Source organism: Rhinoraja longicauda, chromosome 4 (genome assembly GCF_053455715.1).
Source record: "Rhinoraja longicauda isolate Sanriku21f chromosome 4, sRhiLon1.1, whole genome shotgun sequence".
NCBI lineage: Eukaryota > Metazoa > Chordata > Chondrichthyes > Rajiformes > Arhynchobatidae > Rhinoraja > Rhinoraja longicauda.
The window spans coordinates 31,013,369-31,037,311 of record NC_135956.1 but is presented as its reverse complement, the minus strand read 5'-3'; the positions used below and the strand labels follow the sequence as shown (position 1 = coordinate 31,037,311).

General features: G+C 41.1%; 2 protein-coding genes across 2 annotated transcripts in view; one reads left to right on the top strand and one right to left on the bottom strand.

Annotated features, from left to right (window-relative positions):
- Window positions 1-18,296, top strand: part of ttpa (tocopherol (alpha) transfer protein) — a 37,202-nt gene extending 18,906 nt beyond the window's left edge. The window contains exons 2-5 of the mRNA XM_078398570.1: window positions 5,810-5,963; window positions 10,840-11,033; window positions 16,552-16,662; window positions 17,842-18,296. Of these exons, the coding sequence (XP_078254696.1) occupies window positions 5,810-5,963; window positions 10,840-11,033; window positions 16,552-16,662; window positions 17,842-18,015 (633 nt within the window). The 3' untranslated portion in view covers window positions 18,016-18,296. The remainder of the gene's footprint in view (window positions 1-5,809; window positions 5,964-10,839; window positions 11,034-16,551; window positions 16,663-17,841) is intronic.
- Window positions 1-23,943, bottom strand: part of LOC144592671 (YTH domain-containing family protein 3-like) — a 199,765-nt gene that overhangs the window by 75,048 nt on the left and 100,774 nt on the right. The window lies entirely within an intron of this gene.

Here is a 23,943-nt window from a genome sequence, read left to right as displayed (position 1 = left end):
GTGAAATTAAGCCTGGTTACCTCATAGTGATGTGAATTTTTGCTTGTAGACATTGATGTATACTAATCGGAATGAAAATTCTTGCAAGATGAGGTGTTTTAGAGTTCTACGACCTGAGGAGAGGATCGTGCACTTTAAGGTTTGCATATTGCAATTAATTAACTGAAACTTGAAGTTGTGGACAAGGATCCTTATTTGAATAAAGGTCAATTTCCTTCTATAATACTGTACAAAATATGCTCCCATATTTGTGCTCAGAACAGATCCAGTTATTATACATATAGATCCAATCAATGACTATTTCCTGTTACTACAAATACCAAAAGCACCTGAAGATACTCATGATGATAGTGCAAATGTTGTCTGACAGAAATCCCCAGTTGAGTAATTGTGACAGTTGTTGCAAAACCAAAGTGGATGAATTATAAACGTCAATAAATGGTTAGTGTTCAAACTGAATGTGCCCATTATGGGATACCAGCAGAGGGCATTTGACAAAGCACCTTAGGCTGTCTACTAAGATTCCCTGTTCACAAATATCAGGCCCCCCTGGAGCCCTAAACCTAACTCCTGTATCCGTGGTCAAAAGATAAAGTGCTGGAGGAACTCTCTTGGAGAAAATGGATAGATAAAGTTTTGGGTCAGTACTCAGGAAGTGCTTAATGGTTGCCTTTTTTTCTCTAAGGTGATCTGCTACTTGGAAAGGGGCCTGACTTTCGGCAAACCGATTGTTCAGCAAGGAGTCAGGCTGCCATTATACACCATCTTTTTGGTATACACAAACGATCGAGCATTTGCTTGAGATGAGTGTTAAGGGCATACTTTATTTTTGACCAAATATATTTAAGTGCTTCCTGTGCATGTAAACTTGTAAGAAGGTCAATACATTGAGCAACAGGCACTCTATGTAATGCGTCATAGTTAATGTATGAATCAGTAGATGATTTGTACAAGAGAAAACAGTAAAACAAATGTCATTCACTCATTGATGAGAGGAAGTAGTTAGAAATACACCCTCCAAGGTGTCATTCCAGCAGCTCTCAAGGTGTGGTGAGGCTGACTAAGTAATGGATACTAATAAATGCGTGCTCTCTGGATATCCAGCTCGGTATGTGCTGAAAAATTAAATCATAAGCTGAGAACTTGAATAAACCAAAGATACTTTAGCAGAATCTGAAGAGGAGCTACTATCCTGTGACAACAATAGAAAATGCTTTGGCCAAATTCAAACACCTCCACAGGGAACAATAGAGTTGGCTGAGAATATTTGTGAGGATACAGGTACACAAAGCAAAGATTTGGTACTGTTCTGACAAGGATTTGCATGTAGTCATTATGTTTTAGCCGAAACTTTCAGGAACACTGGATGCTGAGGATACTGATCAGGAGACGATCAGCAAGGTTCAGAGGGTGTTCAGTGCCTTGAACACACATCCATGGGCGGTGATGGAGACAGATATTCCACTGGGTGGCGCCGTCACCGATGGCAGCCTCGCCAACGGTCTGTCTGGCTTTTTGTCTTTTTTGTTATTTTTAGTGTGTTTTAAAAAGTTTGTGTTAATGTTCTCTGGTTTGTTTTATTTTGGGGGTCGGGGGAAACATTTTTTCAATCTCTTACCTTGCTGGAGATGCGATAGTTTTCTGGATCATATCTCCGGTTGCTCTGTGGCCTAAGATCATGGAGCTGGCGGCCTCGCTCGAGACTTTGAGCCACACCATGGGGCCGCGGACTTACCATCAGAGCCTGTGATCCCTTGCCTTGGTTCGATGCTCCAACCGCAGCCTGCGGATTTCACCGTCAAGGAGCTTGCAGTCTCAGGTAGAGACTGATGTCGGGAAGCTCCAAAGTCACAAGAGGTTCGACTAGCCCCGACCACCCGGCGTGAGGGAGCTGAGATCCCCCCGATGCGGGAGCTTGATCGCCCCGACGTGGAGGGCCTGACCGCTGGCTACAGGAGCCATGATCGTCCCATTAACGGAAGGCTCGAGGCTCCCGACCGAAGAACAAAGAAAGGAAGAGATTGAACGTTTTTCTTGCCTTCCATCACAGTGAGGAATGTGGAGGAGTCACTGTGGTGAATGTTCATGTTGAAATGTATTTTGTGTGTTGTTTTTTATTAGTATGACTGTATGGCAAATCAAATTCCTCGTATGTTACAATAAATACTTGGCTAATAAAGTATGATTATGATTATGATATGGAAGTAGCATTTAAGAGGCCTGTAGATAGATACACGGATCTGCAGGGAATGAAGGGATGTGCCGGGGCGATTAGTTTAACAGACACTGTGGGCTGGACAGCCTGTCCATTTAACCAGGACATTGAGAAGGCGGCCAGACAAGATTTGATGCAAAATCTGAGCAAATGATTTGGACAGGATGGAAAGAAAGAAGTTCAATTCGAGCTTGAGCCACTTCTCAGAGCTGACTTCCAGTTGAGAGATGAGTGAACTGATCTTTGGAAATGGAAGTTAAGTGTGGTCAAGCCATGAAGAGATGGCAGAAGCAAATGTGTTCATTCCTCATTTCTGGAAGAGAAAGGTTGCCCTTCAGGATGAGTGAAAGTCCACTGGCCAGGCATGACAGGGGAGATCAGAGACCATGTGCAAAAATGCGAGACTTGCAGGTCTCCAGAAAGAAACCACCAAAGGAAACTCTTCGCTCTCATAACATTCCAAACAAACCATGGGTCAATGTCGGGTCAGATCTATTTCACCTGGAAGGAACATGTATTTGGTGATAGCTGATTTACCTTTCAATCTTTTGGGAGGTAGCTTTCAGAAATGACACATATTCTTTTAAGGTTATTTGCAAGTTCTCTCGCAGCATCTGTGATAATGCTGATCTTTGATAAATGCCCATAGATCATAGCATCATCTCAAAGGATTGACAGATTAATAACCGAATAATACACCTCACTTTCCACAGAGTAATAAGAAGGTCGGAGAATGTTGTGCGGGTGGCTAAGGACTGCTGAGGAGAGATAACTTGGCAGAGTCCAATCCTCCTGCTACCTGAACAACAAACTCCCACAATGAAGGGATGATAAGCAGGTGTCTTTGTGGAGAGACATATAACCAGACAAGCTACGACTCAGTTCCGTTTAATTAATAGTCACATGTACCGAGGTACAGTGATAAGCTTTTTGTTGTGTGCTAACCAGTCAGCAGAAAGACAAGACATGATTACAATTGACCCATTTACAGTGTACAGATTCATGATAAGAGAATAATGTTTAGTGCAAGGTAACTCCGATCAAAAATAATCTGAGGGTCATCAAGGAGGTAGATAGTAGTTCAGCACTGCGCTCTGGTTGTGGTAGGATGATTCAATTGCCTGATAACAGCTGGGAAGAAACTGTCCCCGAATCTGGTGGTGTGCATCTTCACACCTATACCTTTTGTCTCATGGAAGAGGGGAGAAGAGGGAGTGACCAGGGTGTGACTTGTCCTTGAATCTGCTGCTGGCCTTGCCAAGGCAGCGTGAGGTATAAATGGAGTCAATAGAAGGGAGTTTGGTTTGTGTGATGGTCTCGTCTGCATCCACAATTCGCTGCAATTCCTTGTGGTCTATGATGGAACTGTTCCCAAACCAAGCTGTGATGCATCCTGTAAAAATGTTTTCTATGGTATATATGTCGAAGTTGCCGAAAGTTGTACCGCAACGCTGCTGGAGAGTTGTTAAAAAAAAAAAGTGTAGGGGAATAACTGGAGGTGGCTAAAAGAAGGTGGACACTACGAGACAGATGGCATCGATCTGCCACTACTAAGCTTTGGAGGTACCATAGGGATGATCCCTGCACCAAAAATGACAGTAGACAATGGGATTGCACAAACACCAGACCCCAGATCATACAAGGTCATGACAAAGGAAGCCACCCCACAGAGGACCCACCGCCATTTTAGGAAGTCTACTGAAGAGACTTGCTTGGTGGAAGATACAGGGGGGTGCATCATTCAGAGAAACTGAAACACTATGGAACCCAATTTCTCGATGACTTCCAATAACAGTGTCAAATTGATCTTGACAATTTAAGGTGGAGACTGTTTATTGTGTGAGAGAGACTCATTTCTGAAATTCAGTGGCAAATGTGGTATTGCTCTTGTTCCATAAAGAATTCAGTGTTGTACAATATTTTTAAATGTGCCAGTTGTTGGTCATCTCACTGATTGCATTTTCCTTCCGCCCTCTGGAGGGGCTGCCACTTGATTCTTTTCTCTTCTGGTAGTCCTTCCATAATGTGTAGGTGCATATTCCCTGCGATTGCAGGGGTTTGCTCCGCTGTTCTAACTTCACAAAAACATGGTAGATTCATTATCTAAAGTAAATTGCCTTTAGTGTGCAGGTGAAGCTGGTGGGGATTTGAGGAGATGTAAAGACGATAAACTGGGATTAGAATAGGATTAATGTAAATGGGTGTTTGATACTGGATGGGCCAAAGGTATGTTTTTGCACTCCATATGACTCCCACATAGTGATTGCTCAATCATGAACTGAAATGATAAGGGCTAAAAACTCTTCAACTATGTATCATTTGTTTTTAATCCTCTTTCTTGCTCTATGATTGTGGGTTTGAGAATCACACTGGCAACTGATGCTAATCTAGTCTGACTCTCCTTTGCAATTAAAGGGAATGCAGCATTATTGAGACGGCACTTATGAGGTGAGGTACTAAATGCATAACCTTTTCCACTGAAGATGAGCTTGCACCTTTGAGATAATATATTGTAGAAATAGATTGCATGCAGAATCACAAAGTACTTTCATCCACAATTTATGAGGGCAGAGGTGAGTGGAGATTCCAGGAGATTGTGGACGTGATGGGAGATGAAAGATGGGTGGAAACGATCAGTTGTGCTGGGAAGCCGATGCAATGGGTAATGATTGGGGTAGTGATTATCGCGAGTGTTGATGTGGGTTGGGGAGATGATCCAGGAACCTAGGAAGCAAGCAAGATATTAGAGGTGACATTGAACAAAGGTTTTGTGGTGGTGGGAATATTGCAGAGAAAATCTGAGACACTGGCAAATGATTGGTAAAAATTAATGGAGGACTGACAAGGCATGGAGATAAATTATCGGGGTTGGGGAAATAGTTGTTGCTCCTTGGGGAAGTTCTGTCATTGGATGAAAGAATAACAAATGGATGTGTACAATGCACAAGAATCCAGGCAAGGACAAACCTTTAAGTAACACCACACCATGCCTCAAACTTTAAGTTCAGCCATCTGCAGTGTTTGTGGCCTGTGCCAGTGGTTGCTTGCAAATGCACATTTATGTTGTGAATGTGTGTTGTATGAAGATTAGCTGCCAGAGTAAGTAGTTGAGGCTGGTACTATCCCATTGTTTAAGAAACAGTACATGGATAAGACAGGTTTGGAGGGATATGGACAGGTGGGACTCGTGTAGCTGGGACATGTTGGCCGTTGTGGGCAAGTTGGGCCGAAGGGCCTGTTTCCACACTGTATCACTCTATGACTCTAACATGTCTGAGTACGTCCACCTGTATCCATGGGCACATGCAACATGCGTGTGGAAGGGGTGAAAGATATTTGCAGGCATGCGCACATGCACAAATAGCAATTTAGAATTTGTATAAAATTTGTTTTGCAGTCTACTTCTTAATACTGGTTGAACATTTATATATGATATATCTTGGCTTGTGTGTGAAGAATGATCATTTTGGAGGGGACTAGATAAAAACTGATTTTTAAAAAGAAAGCAAATATTTGGCACTACTTTTCAATTACTAAGGGAGTGAGGAATCCTATTTCGTTGCCCAATTAAGATCTTTCATGTTCACTTCACAGTTATTGTCAAATTACCATAAATGGAGAGCTGAATGCCCTGAGATCTGTGCAGACCTGAGGCCTTTATCTATCATTGGTCTCCTGAAGGCTGGTTACCATGGGGTTTTGAGGTCTCGTGATTCCAGTGGAAGCCGAGTTTTGATATATAAAATTGGTAAGTGTTGCATCTTTCATATCTATTGCCACTGATTATTTAATTAAAAGAACAGTTTGCTGCATTGCACATGGATAGCATAAATAAAATTCCCGATACGAGGGGACAAAGGCAAATAAAAGACAAGGGAATGCATGCTAAACAAGTGGTACCATATGTTTGTTTGTTATGCTGCTCCAATTCCATTAATTGGACTAAATTGTTTAAACATTTATAGTCGTGTGGTACAATGTATTAATATATATGAAGACTGTGCAAAGACATTTCTTAATTGGGATAAAAGAATGATTAGACAACATGCATATATTTTTTTGCCTATCAAAATAGCAATATATTACAATAAGTTTTGCTGGATGAGTTCATAAAGATGATGTTGCAGTCTTTCTGGATAAGCATTCTCATGCACAATATTTTTTCCATGCCATCTCCTAATTAAGCTAGTAATATACTATATCTGCGTAATGTCTGGAATTACTACAACATTTGGTATTTTTAATTACTTGGGACATTAAGTATTCTCTTTTATACAGACATTTCCTCAAAAAGGGGAAACAAGAATGTATAGTAATAGAAGTTAAAATGTATCAGCAATTGTTTGGAAAAATTAGTAGTTCTTTTGAGGTTTTAACATTGCAATCATGATTCTGCTTCCTGCAACGATCCATGCAAAAGTAACATAGTGTAAATGTCTGAAAAAATTGAGTTTTATGAATAGTAAACATCTATACCTCTCATTCATGAACCAAGTTATGCATGCATTTGAATGAAGTTCTAAATACTTAAGGATCCAGAAGGGAATCTCATATTTAATTGAGAGCAAACATTTTGCAATGATTTGTTGGTTAAATCACAAGTGTACAGTCAAAAGTTAAGGGTGTTTTATTATCATATTTACCAAAATGGAACAATTAAACTCTTACTTGCAGGAGCGCAATAGGTTTGTAAACACAGTACATAATAGATAATATAATAAACAAACATTTTTTTAAAAGTTAAATAAATTTTAAAAAACAATGTGGTACGAAAAAAACAAAGCCCAAAGTCTCTAGTGCAACCAAGGCAGCTCGTGTTTTTAGTTTTAGAGATACAGCATGGAAACAGGCCCTGCAGCCCACCGAGTCCATGCCGACCATTGATCACCTGATCACTAATCACAAATGGGCAGCATGGTGGTACAGCGTTAGAGTTGCTGCCTTACATTGCTCGCAGCGCCAGAGACCTGGGTTCGACCCTGACTAGGGGTGATGTCTGTATGGATGTCTGTACGTTCTCTCCATGACCACGTGGGTTTTCTTCAAGATCTTCGGTTTCCTCCCACACTCCAAAGACCTACCGGAATGTAGGTTAATTGGCTTGGTGCGTGTGTAAATTGTCCCTAGTGTGTGTAGGATAGTGTTAATGTGCGGGGGTTGCTGCAGTGCAGACTAGGTGGGCCGAAGGGCCTGTTTCCGCGCTGTATCTCTAAATTAAACTAAACGACACACTTCCTACACACTCGGAACAATTAACTCACGTCTTTTAGATGTGAGAAGAAACCAGAGCACCCAATGGCAACCAACACGGTCACAGGAAGAAAATGCAAACTTGACATAGACAACACACGAGGTCAGGATCAAACCCGGGTCACTGTTTAGTTTAGTTTTTTTTTAGTTTAGTGATACAGCACGGAAACAGGCTCTTCGGCCCACCGAGTCCGCACCGACCAACGATCCCCTTACATTAACACTATCTACACACTAAATTGTAAATTGTAAAAACCTTTATTGTCACTACACAAAGTACAGCGAAATTAATGCAGTCCAGATGATGCAATCACACACAGCAGACAGTACAAAGGATAAACCTTTATCCATAACAAGCTAAACCTAATCTACTGAATTAAACAAACTGACCTCTAATACAATATAGACAAAACAATTACAATACGGTCGAGGCAGTGTACAGTGCAATCAAGACAGCAAGTTATTGCACAGCAATGAGAGCTAACATATTGCAAGTGCCGTTTTTTAAAAAAAATAAAAGAAATAATGTAATTAAATATAAGGTGCGGTCGGTTGTAACATGTAATAAGTTTAGCAAATGTTAAGCAATATAAGTGCAGTAGAATGTAAACTTGTATTAAATTGAGGCTTATGTTTTCTGACAAGTAACTGACAGTGTTCCGATCAGTTCCGTTCCTTCCATTCAATTTTATGTGAGTGTCTGGCAGTGTTCAGCTCACGTATGACACTGGGGTAGAAACTGTTCTTGAGTCTATTAGTCCGTGATGTAATGGACCTGAACCGTCTACCAGAGGGCAGCAGTTGGAGCAGCTGATGACCAGGGTGGGAAGGATCCCTCAGGATGTTGGCTGCTCTGCTGAGGCAGCGGAGGGAGTAAAGTTCCTCTAGAGAGGGCAGAGGGCAACCAATGATTTTCTTTGCAGAGTTGATGACCCTCTGAAGGGCTTTCTTGTCTGCCTCTGAGCTGCTGGTGTACCACATAGAAATACAGTACGTCAGCACACTCTCAATGGTGCAACGGTAGAAAGTCACTAGCAGCTGCTCTTGCAGGTTGTTCTTCCTGAGGATCCTCAGAAAGTAGAGCCGCTGCTGTGCCTTTTTGACTGCCGCTATTGTGTTTGTGGTCCAGGAGAGATCCTCAGCAATATGCGTGCCCAGGAACTTGAAGGCAGGGACCCTTTCCACACAAACCCCGCTGATATGCAGTGGTGTGTAGCCCGTATTGTGTCTTCGGAAGTCTATTATGAGTTCTTTTGTCTTGGAAGGATTCAGAGCCAGATTGTTTTCTGCACACCATCCTATCAGTTTTTGGACTTCATCTCTGTAGGCTGTCTCGTCATCTCCTGAGACGAGTCCAACCACAGTCGTGTCATCCGCAAACTTGATGATGGTGTTGGTAGGATGAGTGAGGGTGCAGTCATGGGTGTAAAGGGTGTAGAGAAGAGGGCTCAACACGCATCCTTGTGGGCAGCCGGTGCTGATTGTGAGAGTGGAGGATGTGTGAGGGCCTAATCTGACCATCTGGGGCCGATTGGTCAGGAAATCCTTAATCCAGTTACAGATAGATTGGGAGAGTCCTAAATCAGTTAGTTTAGAAACCAGTCTGTCCGTGATGACCGTGTTAAATGCTGAACTATAATCTATGAAGAGCATCCTCACGTAACTGCCCTGCCGCTCAAGGTGGGTCAGTGCGGTGTGTAGGGCAGTAGTAATGGCGTCCTCTGCAGACCTGTTTGATCTGTAAGCGAATTGGTGTGGGTCGATAGTGGCTGAGAGGCTGGCTTTGATGTGCTGCTGGACCAGCTTCTCAAAGCACTTCATAATGACTGGGGTTAGTGCAACAGGACGGTAGTCGTTGAGATCACGGATGACTGGTTTCTTTGGCAGTGGGATTATTGTTGCGGATTTCAGGCAGGATGGGATGATGGCTTTGGACAGGGACAGGTTGAAGATCTTCGTGAAGACCACTGAGAGCTGGTCTGCACATTCTTTCAACACCCTTCCCGTCACTCCATCCGGGCCTGCAGCCTTCCTTGTGTTGACAGCCCTGAGCACACACCTCACCTCATGCTCCTGTACCGTGAGCGTGTGGCTGTTGAAGGCACTAGGGACAATTTACACTTATAGCAAGCCAATTAATCTACAAACCTGTACGTCTTTGGAATGTGGGAGGAAACTGAAGATCTCGGAGAAAACCCACGTGGTCACAGGGAGAACTTACAAACTCCGTACAGACAGCACCCATAGTCGGTATCGAACCTGCGATTCTGGCACTGCAAGTGCTGTAAGGCAGCAACTCGACCGATGTGCCACCCTATCACTGGTGCATTGAGGCAGCAACACCACCAGGGGGAGGATTTGTAACTACCTAACATTGCAGAATTAAATGTTCATGCCATTGGGTTGTGTGCTACCCAAGCGGAATAGTCAGTGTGGACTTGGCCGAAGGGCCTGTTTCCATTCTGTAACTCTAAACTAAACTATACAATTTGTACACTTTCCTCCTTCTAGCTGACAAATTCACACCTATTTCCCCCCTCCCCCCTGCATTCCTTATCTGGACTACACCTCCTCCCACCCTGCCTCTTGCAAATACGCTATCCTGTACTCTCAATTTCTCCAGCTCTGGCGCATCAGCCCACAAGATGAGGCTTTACCTTCAAGGACATCTGAAGTCTTTCTTTAGCAAACCCCTGGTGTCATAGATGGATCCCTTACCCATGTCTTCTCTGTGTCCCATAGATCTGCTCTCACTCTCCTTCGCCCCAGACGGAACAAGGATGGCGTTTGTCTAGTCCTTACCTTTCACCCTTCCAGGCTCCGCATGCAACACATTATTCTTTAACGTTCCCACCACCAGTCACATCTTCCCATCCCCGCCCCTTTCTACCTTGTGCAGAGACCACTCCATCCGCAACTTCTTGGCTCCTTCATACTTTCCCATGCATACCATGTCCTCCCCGGATACTTACCCTGCAAATATAGGAAATGTAACACCTGTCCCCATACTCTTCCCTCCCATCCACTCAGGGATATAAACTCCATGCAGACAGCACCCATAGTCAGGATTGAACCTGGGACTCTGGCAATGTAAGGTAGCAACTTTACCTCTGCGCCACCGTGTCGCTCTTTGACATCATGGTGCTGGAAGGTAAGGATGTCGTAGGAACATGCAACAGCAGTGATAGAGGTAAATAATGGGAATGGAAATAGTATCCTGCTTAATATACCTTTGAGACAATCAATTAGAGATGGAATAAATGGTAAATCAGATGCAATTCTGTGAGATAATATTGGGTGAAATTTCTTTCCCAAATGAGGTAGGAATAAGGAAAAATGACCAGTATGTGATCACTGCCCATTTCTCTTTCTAGAACATTGGGATCCCAAGGTTTTTTCAGTCTATGAAGTGTTTCGCGTCAGCCTAATCACATCAGAGCTAATTGTGAAGGAGGTCAAAACCCAACAAAATGGTGTGAAGGTTATCTTTGATCTTTATGGCTGGCGATTTGCTCATGTTTTGCATATCAATCCAACAGTTGCCAAAAGAATTGCTGAAGTGATTGCAGTAAGTTTTTCATCTTTAATTAAACTTTAGAATTCAAGATTTAATTTATAACTAACCTTAATATCAATATTCTCACGCTCTACTACTGCATACCTGGTGCTGTGCTGCTGTACTATGTTTCCTTTCACACTACATCCAGATCTTCTGCGTAAATGCAGTTAAATCCAGGCTTCTTCATTAAGGGCCAGAGCCTCGTATTCCTAATCCCATTTATACCAGAATGCATCTTTAAAGTTTTCCCAAACTTTACAATGTCAGTGCCCACCTTCCAATAACATGATCTGATGCTGCCATGAAACCCACAAACCTCCACACACTGATCCCAACATATTTTCCTCATAACTTATTCTGGAGCCTGCAACAATGTATTGGAGCTGATCATCGTCTGTAGAGAATTTTTCGCAAGAGGCCCAGTGAGTCAATTAGTGAAACACAGGCAAATGGGACTAGCTCGGGTAAGCATCTTGGTTGGCATAAATTGGGCTGAAGGGCCTGTTTCCATGTTATATAACTCTATGACTAAAACACTCCAGTCTAGTCTGATGTTGTTTACATTCTCAAATCTAAATACAATATAAAGTTTTTCCTATACTAATATACTTATTTCATAACATGACCAAACTCAAAATTAATTTTATTTTCGCTATCATTGTCACAGATATTTATCAATGTTTATCAGAAGCATAGGATCGTGTAAGTTTTTTTTCCCAGAACTAATACTCTAAGCTGGAGTTTTCAGCTATCATTTGCGGCTTTCATATCCGGACTCTGTATTGCAGAATGTAGAATACCTTGTGTTATAATAGAAATGAAAAATGATTGGAAAATATTTAAAACTCTGTGGTTACATTTTTTTATTTATGATTAAGTGCTTACATTGTATTGCAAAAGGAGTGCATGAGAGTAATTATAGGTTCTGTACTTCCAATTGCACTTGATTCAAAACAGGTACTGGCTCACTTATCTTCATTGATGATACAACTGCTGATGGTAGTAGCATAATGAATTCTGAAGTGTATAGACACATCCTATCTGCTCAAGTTCAAACAAATGCCTCACAAGTCATTTGCCGGCAGTTCATTCCACAGCAAGACAATGATCCCAAACATACTGCTAAAGCAACAAAGGAGTTTTTCAAAGCTAAAAAATGGTAAATTCTTGAGTGGCCAAGTCAATCACCCAATCTGAACCCAATTGAGCATACCTTTTATATGCTGAAGAGAAAACTGAAGGGGACTAGCCCCCAAAACAAGTAAAAGCTAAAAATGGCTGCAATACAAGCCTGGCAGAGCATCACCTGAGAAGACACCCAGCAAATGGTGATGTCCATGAATCACAGGCTTCAAGCAATCAATGCATGCAAAGGATATGCAACAAAATACTAAACATGACTACTTTCATTTACATGACATTGCTGTGTCCGAAACATTATAGTGCCCTGAAATGGGGGACTGTGTAAACAGCTGTAATTTCTACATGGTGAAACCTAAATGTATAAAAATGGCCTTTATTAAAATCTGACAATATGCACTTTAACTACATGTGATTTTTTTCCATTACTAATCTCAAATTGTGGAGTTCAGATACAAATAAATAAATGATAGGTCTTTGTCCCAAACATTATGGAGGGCAGTGTAGATACAATCCAGACCAATTTAGGGATGAAAATCTGGAATATTCCTCTTCATCCTCCTAAATGATTCAAACCAATGCAGAATTTAGAATGTTTATACCACATACAATTGATTGTCATACCTGATTATTTATTTTTAATTAGATGATACACATCTTAAAACTTAAATCTTTGTTCCTATCAAAAATATCTAATTAGGATAATATGCACTCACAATATCTATTTTAGTTTACCATTGGATCAAATCAGTTTTACACTTCTTTCTTCTCTAAAATGTAGAAACCCAGACATTTTAGTCCTTCTTAATTGTAAAGAACCCAAATTAATGTCACAAAGCTGATTATCACTTTGGGAACAATTGGTTCCAAAGTGTACTTGTGTTTGAAATGGTTAGATAACAATTCAATGTTCCACCAAAAGTAATTTGAAGAACGAAAAGTAAAAATCTCTCAACAAAATCTACATCAATGAAGATAATAGAATATAAGCACATTTTCTATTTGCATTGAAGAATGTTCATTGATGTTTTTAATGGTAAAAATCTGTTGCTGTTTCATTCATAGAGTTGAAAGCAGATTTTTATTCAAAGTATCTAATTTCCTTTTGTTACAAAATAAAATGACATGGAACGACATGTCAATTTATGTGCATATCAGTTCCTATATAAATTAATATTTTTGAAAATGTAAAATCATTAATTCAAGGTATCACAAAATGCTGGAGTAACTCAGCATCTCTGGAGAGAAGGAATGGGTGATGTTTCGGGTCGAGACCCTTCTTTAATTCATTAATTCATGTCACTTTAACTGTGAAGCTTTAAAAGAGCATTCCATTTGGAAAATGTATTCAGAAAGTTGAAGTTCACATTTATAGACAATAGACAATAGGTGCAGGAGTAGGCCATTCAGCCCTTCGAGCCAGCACCGCCATTCAATGCGATCATGGCTGATCACTCTCAATCAGTACCCCGTTCCTGCCTTCTCCCCATACCCCCTCACTCCGCTATCCTTAAGAGCTCTATCCAGCTCTCTCTTGAAAGCATCCAACGAACTGGCCTCCACTGCCTTCTGAGGCAGAGAATTCCACACCTTCACCACTCTCTGACTGAAAAAGTTCTTCCTCATCTCCGTTCTAAATGGCCTACCCCTTATTCTTAAACTGTGGCCCCTTGTTCTGGACTCCCCCAACATTGGGAACATGTTTCCTGCCTCTAATGTGTCCAATCCCCTAATTATCTTATATGTTTCAATAAGATCCCCCCTCCTCCTTCTAAATTCCAGTGTATACAAGCCTAATTGCTCCAGCCTTTCAACATACGACAGTCCCGCCATTCCGGGAATTAACCTAGTGAACCTACGCTGCACGCCCTCAATAGCAAGAATATCCTTCCTCAAATTTGGCATTTATTGTCAGTTGTACATGTACTGTGAGACATTTACAATAAAAAATCTTGCTTGCATCAGCATCACATTGACTCGAGACAAACAACAGAGAAACAAATTGTACATAAGTTACACATAAATGACACATAAAATTCTAAAAGATAAAAGACTGCAAGACAATCAAGATATTATCGCAAAATCTTAATTAGAAAATAAAATCAAGAGGTGGGCCATAGTGTTCCGTCAGGTTGGTTCAAGAACCTGATAGTTGTAAGAAAGTAGCTGTCCTGAACCTAATGGCTTGGTACTTTAGGCTTCTGTACCAACTGTCAGATAGTAGCATTGCCTGGATGGTGGAGATCCTTGATGATAAATGCTGCATTCTTGAAGCAGCATCTCATGCGGAATGCACTAGGCTGAGTTCACTACTCTCTGCAGCCTCTTGTGTTTCTGTGTGCCGGCATTGCCATACCAGCTCATGATGCAACCAGTCAGGATAGTTTCTACAGTACATCTGCAAAGGTTTATTCAGAGACACACCTAATCTTAGTAAGAAAGTACAGGTGCTGGTGTGTCTTCATGATTGCATCAATGTGCTAATCCCAGAAGAGGTCATCTGAGATGTGAACACCAGGAATTTGAAGCTGCTAACTATCTCCACCAACAACCCACCTGTAGAAACTGGCACGTGGTCTCCAAACTTCCCCTTTCTGAAATCAATCATCAGCTCCTCAGTCCTGTTAACGTTAAGTGAGAGGCTGCTGTTGTGGCACCACTCAGCCAGCTGTTCTATCTGCTGTTCTATCAGCCGTACTGACTCATCACTATGGGTGATCTGCCCAAACAGTGGCATCGTAGGCAAATATATAGATGGCATTGGGGGGAGCATATTCGGGGAACTCATTGAAATGTACCGAATAGTGTATGGCTTGGATAGAGTGGATGTGGAAAGAATGTTTCCACTAGTGGGAGAGTCTAGGACTAGAGGTCATAGCCCCAGAATTAAAGGATGTTCCTTTATGAAGGAGATGAGAAGGCTATTTCTTTAGTGGTGAATCTGTGGGATTCTTTAGGCTGTGGAAGACAAGTCAATGGATGTTTTTAAAGCAGAGATAGATAGATTCTTGATTAGTACGGGTGTCAGGAATTATGGGGAGAAGGCAGGAGAATGGGGTTAGGAGGGAGAGATAGATCAGCCATGATTGAATAGCGGAGTAGACTTGATGGGCCAAATGGCCTAATTCTGCTCTTATTACTTATGGCCTTTTGACCTTATGAGCTGTGGATAGCCACACAGTCATATTTGCTTTCAGTAGAAACTGACAGTATTAAATCTTTTGATCAGATGACAAAGTTAGTTTTGTTGGCAGGGCCACCACAATGTTTTTAAAATCACTCTTAAAAATTTTGAAATACAGTTTATGCTTCACCAAATTTGCACTTGAGTTGTCATGAACCTTTGCACTGGTTTGGTAAATTTCATTGATAAAGCTCAGTCTTTAGTCCTGAGAGACTGCACCTTTTTCTCAATTAGATTTTAGAAGTAGCAAGTTAGTACATTAACATAGAACAGTACAGCACAAAAATGGGCCCTTTGGCCCATAATGTCAGTGCTGAAGATGATGCCAAGACCATCACATGTACCTGCACATAACACATATCCTTCTTTTCCTTGCATTTCCATATACCTATCCAAAGATCGTTTAAATGGCACTAACGTATCTGCTTCAACCACCATCCCTGGTAGTGCATTCCAAGCACTCATCACCCTCTGTGTGAAAAAAACATGCCCCGCATATTTCCTTTAAACTTTGCATCTCTCACCTTAAAGGCTGTAGTATTTGATCTTTCCATCCTAGGAAAAGGATTCTGATTGTCTACCCTATCTATGTCTTTCATAATTTTTATATACTTCTATTAGGTCTCCCCACAACCTGTAACCTCCAGCATTCTAGAGAAAACAATCCAAATCTGTCCAATCTCTTCCTGTGGCTAATACCCCCTAATCCCACTAATCTAGGCATCACTCTGGTAATGACAAGACTAGGCCATTGACCTAGTAGTGTAGGAAAATAACTGCAGATGCTGGTACAAATCGAAGGTATCACAAAATGCTGGAGTAACTCAGCGGGTCAGGCAGCATCTCTGGAGAGAAGGAATGGGTGACGTTTTGGGTCGAGACCCTTCTTCAGACTGATGTGGGGTCGAGACCCTTCAGACTGATGTAGACCCCCTGAGACCTAGTAGCATGGATCTTTTGGACAAGGTGTGGTTGGACAGGGTATAAAAGAATATTGAGCAGCAATTAAAGAAAGGTATGAATTCAGGTGGAGAAGCAAGTAAACTTGATCTTGTTAGTTTTTCCTGGGCATTTGTTTCAAAACAAGGGTTACATTTGCTCAAAACATCTTGAGAACTTGTAGATCGTAAGTAGGTGGCATTTTATTAAAATGTCGATAGGCCAAAATGAAATATAATGAGAGTCTCTTCGTTTTATTCCCAGGACTCCTTTCCACTGAAGGTCCGGGGCATTCACATGATCAATGAGCCTGTGCTATTTCATCCAGTCTTTGCTATAATTACAAAGTTCCTGCCAGATAAAATCAAAGAACGGGTGAGTAACTTTGCAGATTTCCTTTTTATTTTAATTGCAGAGGGAAAAAGTGTCCTCATTTTTTTATTCTAATAACTGTGATAATAATGTTTTAATTGAAACATAAACATATCAAAAGCATTCTTAGAATCCTATTTGAGCTGTTCTTTAATTTACTTGGGAATGTTGTCACTGGGACAAAGCAGCAACTGATTATGTCACTTATCAGGATAATTATCTCTCATTTAAATGAACAGCAAATTCATTGTTGTTAAAGTTTATTACAATAGATGTCTGTATTTATGCTACTATATTTCAAACTGATGAAAAAAACGATCTTCCGATTTTATAACCTCTTTTGAGAGCAGAATGGTTACAACATCCTTAACACGGTCAATGTACAATTTGACAAAATCACGATATTGCAAATGCTAATCATCTGAAATAATCAAATGCAAGTTCCTGAAATTACTCAGCAGGTTAGACAGCATGTGTGGAGAAACGGTTCAAAGATGATGGACTTTTCATCAGACGTTTGTGCAATCTGCTCCATTATAAATTCTGCAGCATCTATTTAGTCTCGTGAGGGAAATTTTAACATGAATATAATACATTCAGAGGTATCAGTTATGGGGAGAAGGCAGGAGAATGGGGTTAGGGGGAGAGATAGATTAACCATGATTGAATGGCAGAGTAAACTTGAAGGGCCGAATGGCCTAATTCATGTCATAAGATCGTGTGATAGGAGTAGAATTAGGTCATTCAGCCCATCGTCTACTTCGCCATTCAATCATGGCTGATCTATCTCTCCCTCTTAACCACATCCTCCTGCGTTCTCCCCACAACTTCTGACACCCGTATTCTACTCCAATCATTTAATTTTCTACTTCTATCACTTATGATCTTATGACATTCCACAAATGTTACTAAATAACAAATTCAGTTGTAATAGTATTTAAAACACCTATATATTTAACAAGCGCTAAATGTTTGCCAAATGTCAAAGCTTTCAGTGGAATTTCTGTGTGGAACTCTTCTAATATCCCAGTGAAGACCTTCCTGCCCTCAGTAATATCAATCCATTATTTTTGTTAGTTGTTTAGATTTTTGTTGAGTTCACAAACAAAATACATGAGTATATTTAAAATGGGTTAAAGAGTAAAAGAGGATTTAAAAATGAATCTACTGTGCTTATTTTAGGTTCACATGCATGGACATAATTACCAGTCCAGCCTTAGAAAACACTTTCCAGTTCAGATTCTTCCACCTGAATATGGTGGCCAAGGACCAACTTACAAAGAACTCTGCCAGGAATGGACCAATTTTGTGCTGCAGTCTGAGAAAGAACTTCTTGAGCTCTCACTTGTTACATGATACTACATAGCACGGAGTCTAGTGACCGAATAACCGAATGGTGTTAAATCAATGTAACACAGGTGCTAAAAATGACTACACACTGTGGAACCAGTTGATATCCAGCAATGAACTGCCATGTTTTATAGTATATGTTTCTTTTAACAGATATTAAATATTGAATGAAATTGGTAATTTATGTAGTATTGTAGATTATTATGTATTCAGTATTTTGTTGTATATTTCAGTTTCCAATTGCCTTTTTAAATATTGAAGTTTAATCTATGGAAACTGAAGTCTTTTTCGCTGTGTTCTTACAAATGTATTCATGAGTCTTAACTATATTTTTTGTGCAAAGATTTCCTCTCTAATTGTAACTGCTATTCGGAACACTAATCAATTTTAAGATCTGGGTTCTGTAAGTGGAGCTCTTTTGGTAAGCTCACCTGGTAAAGTCTGTTACATGATATTTAACAGATAAACGTATGTGCCAAATGAAAAGAGAAGCATTATAAATGGGAGCCAGTTTTCAGTGGGGAACTCACCCGATGCTCCAGAGGTGATACATGAGTATTTTAAATCCTGGGGATAAGAATAGTATGCAAGGAATAGTGTGGAAACTATGGACCAGCGAGCCTGACATCTGTGGTAGATAGGTTAATGGAGGGGATTCTGAGTGATAAGATATATATGCATTTGGATAGACGGGTTGATTAGGGATAGGCAGCATAGTTTTGTACTTGGGAGTTTGCAGGTTATGAATTTGATTGAGTTTTTTAAGAGATAACCAAAGAGGCTGACAAGGGTGAGGCTATAGACATTGACTATATGCACTTCAGCAAGGTCTTTGATACGGTTCCACATGATAGGCTACTCTGGGAGGTTAGAACCAGGGAGAGCAAACAAATTGGTTACAGAATTGGCTTAATGGAAGGAAGCAAAGGGTGGTTGTGGGAGGGTGTTTTTTGGACCGGAGGCCTGTGAAGAGTGCTGTGCCTCAAGGATCGCTGCTGGGTCCATTGCTATTTGTGGTTTACATCAACAATTTGGATGAGAACGCACAAGGGATGATTAATAAGTTTGCAGATTACACTAAAGTAGGTGGTATTGTAGATAGTGAAGATGGTTATCAAAGATTACAGCAGTCTCCTGATCAGCTGGACAAGTGGGCAGAGGAATGGTTAATGGAGCTTAGTGCAGATAAATGTGAGGTGTTGTGTATTGGGAAATCAAACCAGAGCAAGACCTTCACAGTGAACGGTAGAGCACTGAGGGGTGTAATGAGGAGCATAGATAGGGTGAATGTACAGTTTTTTTGCTCAGTATAAGGGTATCAAGAACTGGAGGGCATAAATTTTAAGATTAGAGGGGAAAGATTTGATAGGTATCTAAACAACAACTTTTTCACACACAGGGTGGTGTGTAAATTGAACAAATACGACCAGAAGAGGTAGTTGAGGCAGGTATAATAGCACCATTTGAAAGACATCTGGGGAAGTACATGGAGAGGAAAGGTTTAGAGGGATATGGGGTAAATGAGTGGAAATGGAACTAGATTAACTGTGGCAAATTGGTCAGTTTGGCCAAAGGGCCTGTTTCCGTACCGTTTGACTCTGATTCTAGGTTGACATGCTTAACTAGCTGAGTATTTCCAATATTTTCTGCTGCATCTTAACTAAATTCTGCTCACAATGGCACAATAAACCACCAGGTGGCAATACAGTGCAGCATTGATTGTTTGTTGTGGTGGGACACATGATACCTTGAGAACTCAGTAAAGAAACATGCTCATTAATAAAGTAGACATTCAAGGTTTGGTTTTGTAGCCCATTATACTCAAATGAACCTCCAAGCTGGTACCATAGTATTAATGAAATGTTATTTCATCATGAAGCATGAAATTTCCTGGTGCAGATCATGTTTGTTAATGTGTAGGAAGGAACTGCAGATGTTGGTTTAAACCGAAGATAGACACAAAATGCTGGAGTAATTCAGCCGGGACAGGCAGCATCTCTGGAGAGAAGGAATGGGTGATGTTTCGGGTCGAGTCTGAAGAAGGGTCTCGACCTGAAACGTCACCCATTCCTTCTCTCCAGAGATGCTGCCTGTCCTGCTGAGTTACTCCAGCTTTTTTATGTCTAACATGTTTGTTAACTCATGATTGAAACCTAACTGAATAATGTAATTGGATTGTTTAAGTGCACAAAGTCTGGGAGATGCAAAAGCATGCAGGCTGCATTGCATGCATGGTTCTGTCCAATGACAGCTTGACATCATGTGCAAAATTATTTTTGTATTACACTCTGTGGGTCACTCACATCCATGCTGGCGTAATGGGAAAGTTAACCCCTGCTCCTGCAGTAGTTAAAAGAGAAGTAAGAATGGAGAATGCTGGAAATGCTGAGGTGGTCAAGCAGCAGCTGCTGAAAGGGAAAGAATTGATGTTTCAGGTTGGTGACACTTCATCAAGTTCAACATGGACCTGTTCTCCACCACAGTTCGCCACTCAATCTTCAGTTCACCACTCAGTCTGGCTCATTCCCTTCCTCCTGCCTCCAGTATTTGGAAAAAACATTGCTGGGAAACAGAACACTTGGTACAAGTGTCCCTTATGTTGAATCAAAGCTGCTGTGCAAAGAACTGCAAGTTCCCCATTAATAAGCTTCAGGAAACCAACATGCCCTATGGATCACAGACACTAAATTTAAAGATCCTGCTGCTTCACTGTTGTGTCAATCTCCACTCCTCAGCATCACTACACCAAGTTCTAATCCCACTTCAGGTTTGAGTCAAAATATCTAGGTTAATATTTCAATGGGAGGAAGTGCAGCAATATTATTGCACTAATTTCTTGGCCCTAATACAAAGAATAAACTGCTCTGGATTATATTTATCTCTCGATATATTTGATTAAAACTGTTTACATGATTACCATATTGCTCTATGTGCATCCTTTCTATTTGCAAACAGGTGATCATATTTCCTTCATTTCAAAGTAACTACACTTCAATAGTTCTTTAAATTGTGTTTTAGAGTGCGCTGAAGTTATGAAAATACTACACTATGAAATGGGAATTCTCACAAGTTCTGTTGAAAGGTGTTTCACTTAAAATATCAATTGATCCTTTGGCTGATGTTGTTTGACTTGTTCACCACATCCAGAACTGTTTGCTTTTATTTGATGTATTTGAAGATCCTTTTCCTTTGCTGCTATTATTGACATTATTGTAAAGAAAAACATAAGATATGAAGAAAACTAGCTCAAGTGTGCTCTGTTGTGGATAAAGAGGCGCTGGTGGTTGTACTATACAATTTCCTGATAAGGCACTGTATCAAAGGTTATTCAAGGAAATAAAAAGTTATGGTATAAGAAGTAACATATTGGTGTGGATAAAATGTTGTTTGGTTAACAGGCAACAGACTACAGGCCCCAATAGGTCTTTTATTGTTGGCAAAGTGTAATGAATGATATAAATTGGGATTGGTCCTTTACAATCTAAATACATGCCTTGGATAAAGGCACTCAAGTTATGGCTACTAAATTTGTTGATGGCACAATAGGTTGGAAAGTTGTCTGTCAGGAGTGCATAGGGGTATGTATAGATGGATACACAGCTATCAGTGTCTGGGTAAAGAGCATAATGTGGAGAAATGTAAAATTGTCCATTTTGGCAAGAAAAATAATAAATATTTAAATATGAGATTACAGAGTTATTGTGGTTAAGTTCCTAGGCATAAATATGACTTCCAATGTCCCCGTGTCCAACCATATTGATGCTACCGCTAAGAAAACACATCAAAGTTTCTATTTCCCAAGATGATTAAGTAAATTCAGCATGTTTCCAGTGATTCCATCCAATTTCTATGGATGCACCATAGAAAACACTTGACAGGATGCATCACAACTTGGTTTGGTAACTGCTTTGCCCATGATCGTAAGAAATTGCAGAGAGTTGTGGAGCAATCCAGTCCACCATGCAACCCAATCTCCCCCCACTCCTATCAACTCCATCTGCACTTTGCTGCCTTGGGAAAGTGTAATCAAGGACCCCCTTCATTCTCTCTTCTCCCCTCAACCATCGGGCAGAAGATAAAAAGTTTGAATTAATATATCACCAAATTCAGGAACAGCTTCTTCCTCACTGTTATCAGATTGTTGAATGGACCCTTTATAAACTATAGTCCCAATCTCTCAATCTACCTCATTGCAGCTCTTGCACGTTTTAAATCTGCATTTTCTCTATGACTGTCACACTATTGCACAGTTCCTTTCTCTGTTGCATTAATTGTTGTACTTATGTATGTGAGAGAGGGGTAAAAAGGGATAATTGATTTAGACTAAGGATCCTGAGAAATAGCTGACTCGACCATGCTCGACTTAAAAAAAAGGGACCCTGAGAAATAACTGACCAGACAGTGCTCGGCTAGAGAAAAAAACCGCAAGAACAAATGGTGACAGTCCAAGGACAAGTGTTAGAAGATAATCAGAGAACTGGGAGGAAGGCCAAAATAATCAGAGAACTAGGGGAGAGGGAGGGCATGAACTACTCTGTACTGCGCTTGCCTAATGAAATAAATGAATATTACTGTATGATGTGGAAGGCAACAGGGGCGGTGACGGTAGATTGTGCACCTCAGTGCTCCGATTGGAAGGAGCCCGAAGGGGAGGAATTAAAGGTGTAACTCTGCAGACTTGCAAATAAACTATACTTGTTTCTCTAGATTGTCTCGAGCATCGTGATTGTGAGCACTCACATTTGCATCTCACATGTATGATTCGGTTGTCCTCATGTGTGGTATGATTTAGCTCGGATAGCACGTAAAACAAAGCTTTTCACTGTATTTCGGTGACAATAATAGCGGCAACGAGAGCCTCGGCGGCAGTGGGAGTCTCGGTGGCGGTGGAATGTGGGGAGACTGCCGTGAAGAACAATGGAGGACCCGGCGTGGGGGGAACACCGTGAGAGACAGTGGAAGAACAAAGGGGGACCCGGTGTGTGGGAGGGGGTGGGGCACTCTAGTTTAGAATCCTCTGCCCAGGCAATAAGTCTGTGTTTGTTTGTTTGTTCCGGTGAAGGCGCTGTGCATGTGGCAGCCAGCCAACAGTCGCTTGTCCTTTTCTTTTTTTTTGCACTTTTATGTTCAAGCTTTTGTGTACCTTGTGTGTTGTGACTTGGCAGACCAATTTCCCTCCGGGGATGAATAAAGTTTTATCGTATCATATCACAATAAAGCATTCAAATATCGAGTCTTTCCAGATGAGACAAAGGTTCACCTGCACCTCCTCCAACCTCATCTATTGCATCCGCTGCTCTAGATGTCAACTTATTTACATCGGCGAAACCAAGCGCAGGCTCGGCGATCGTTTTGCTGAACAGCTGCGCTCGGTCCGCATTGACCAAACTGATCTCCCGGTGGCCGAGCACTTCAACTCCCCCTCCCATTCCCAGTCTGACCTTTCTGTCATGGGTCTCCTCCAGTGCCATAGTGAGGCCCACCGGAAATTGGGGGAACAGCACCTCATATTTCGCCTGGGCAGCTTGCAGCCGAGTGGTATGAACATCGACTTCTCCAACTTCAGGTAGTTCCTCTGTCCCTCTCTTTCCCACCTCCTTCCCAGTTCTCCCTCTATCTACCTGTCTCCACCTATATCCTTCCTTTGTCCCGCCCCCCTGACATCAGTCTGAAGAAGGGTCTCGACCCGAAACGTCACCCATTCCTTCTCTCCTGAGATGCTGCCTGACCTGCTGAGTTACTCCAGCATTTTGTGAATCAATACCTTCGATTTGTACCAGCATCTGCTGTTATTTTCTTATACTACTTGTTGCTTGGGGTGATGGAAAAAGGACAACATTCACATGCAATGGCGTTGACGGGTGTGATATGAGCTTTGTATTAATATATAAGACTATGGCAGAAGTCTATTTATCCATAATTTTGTGCAAGATT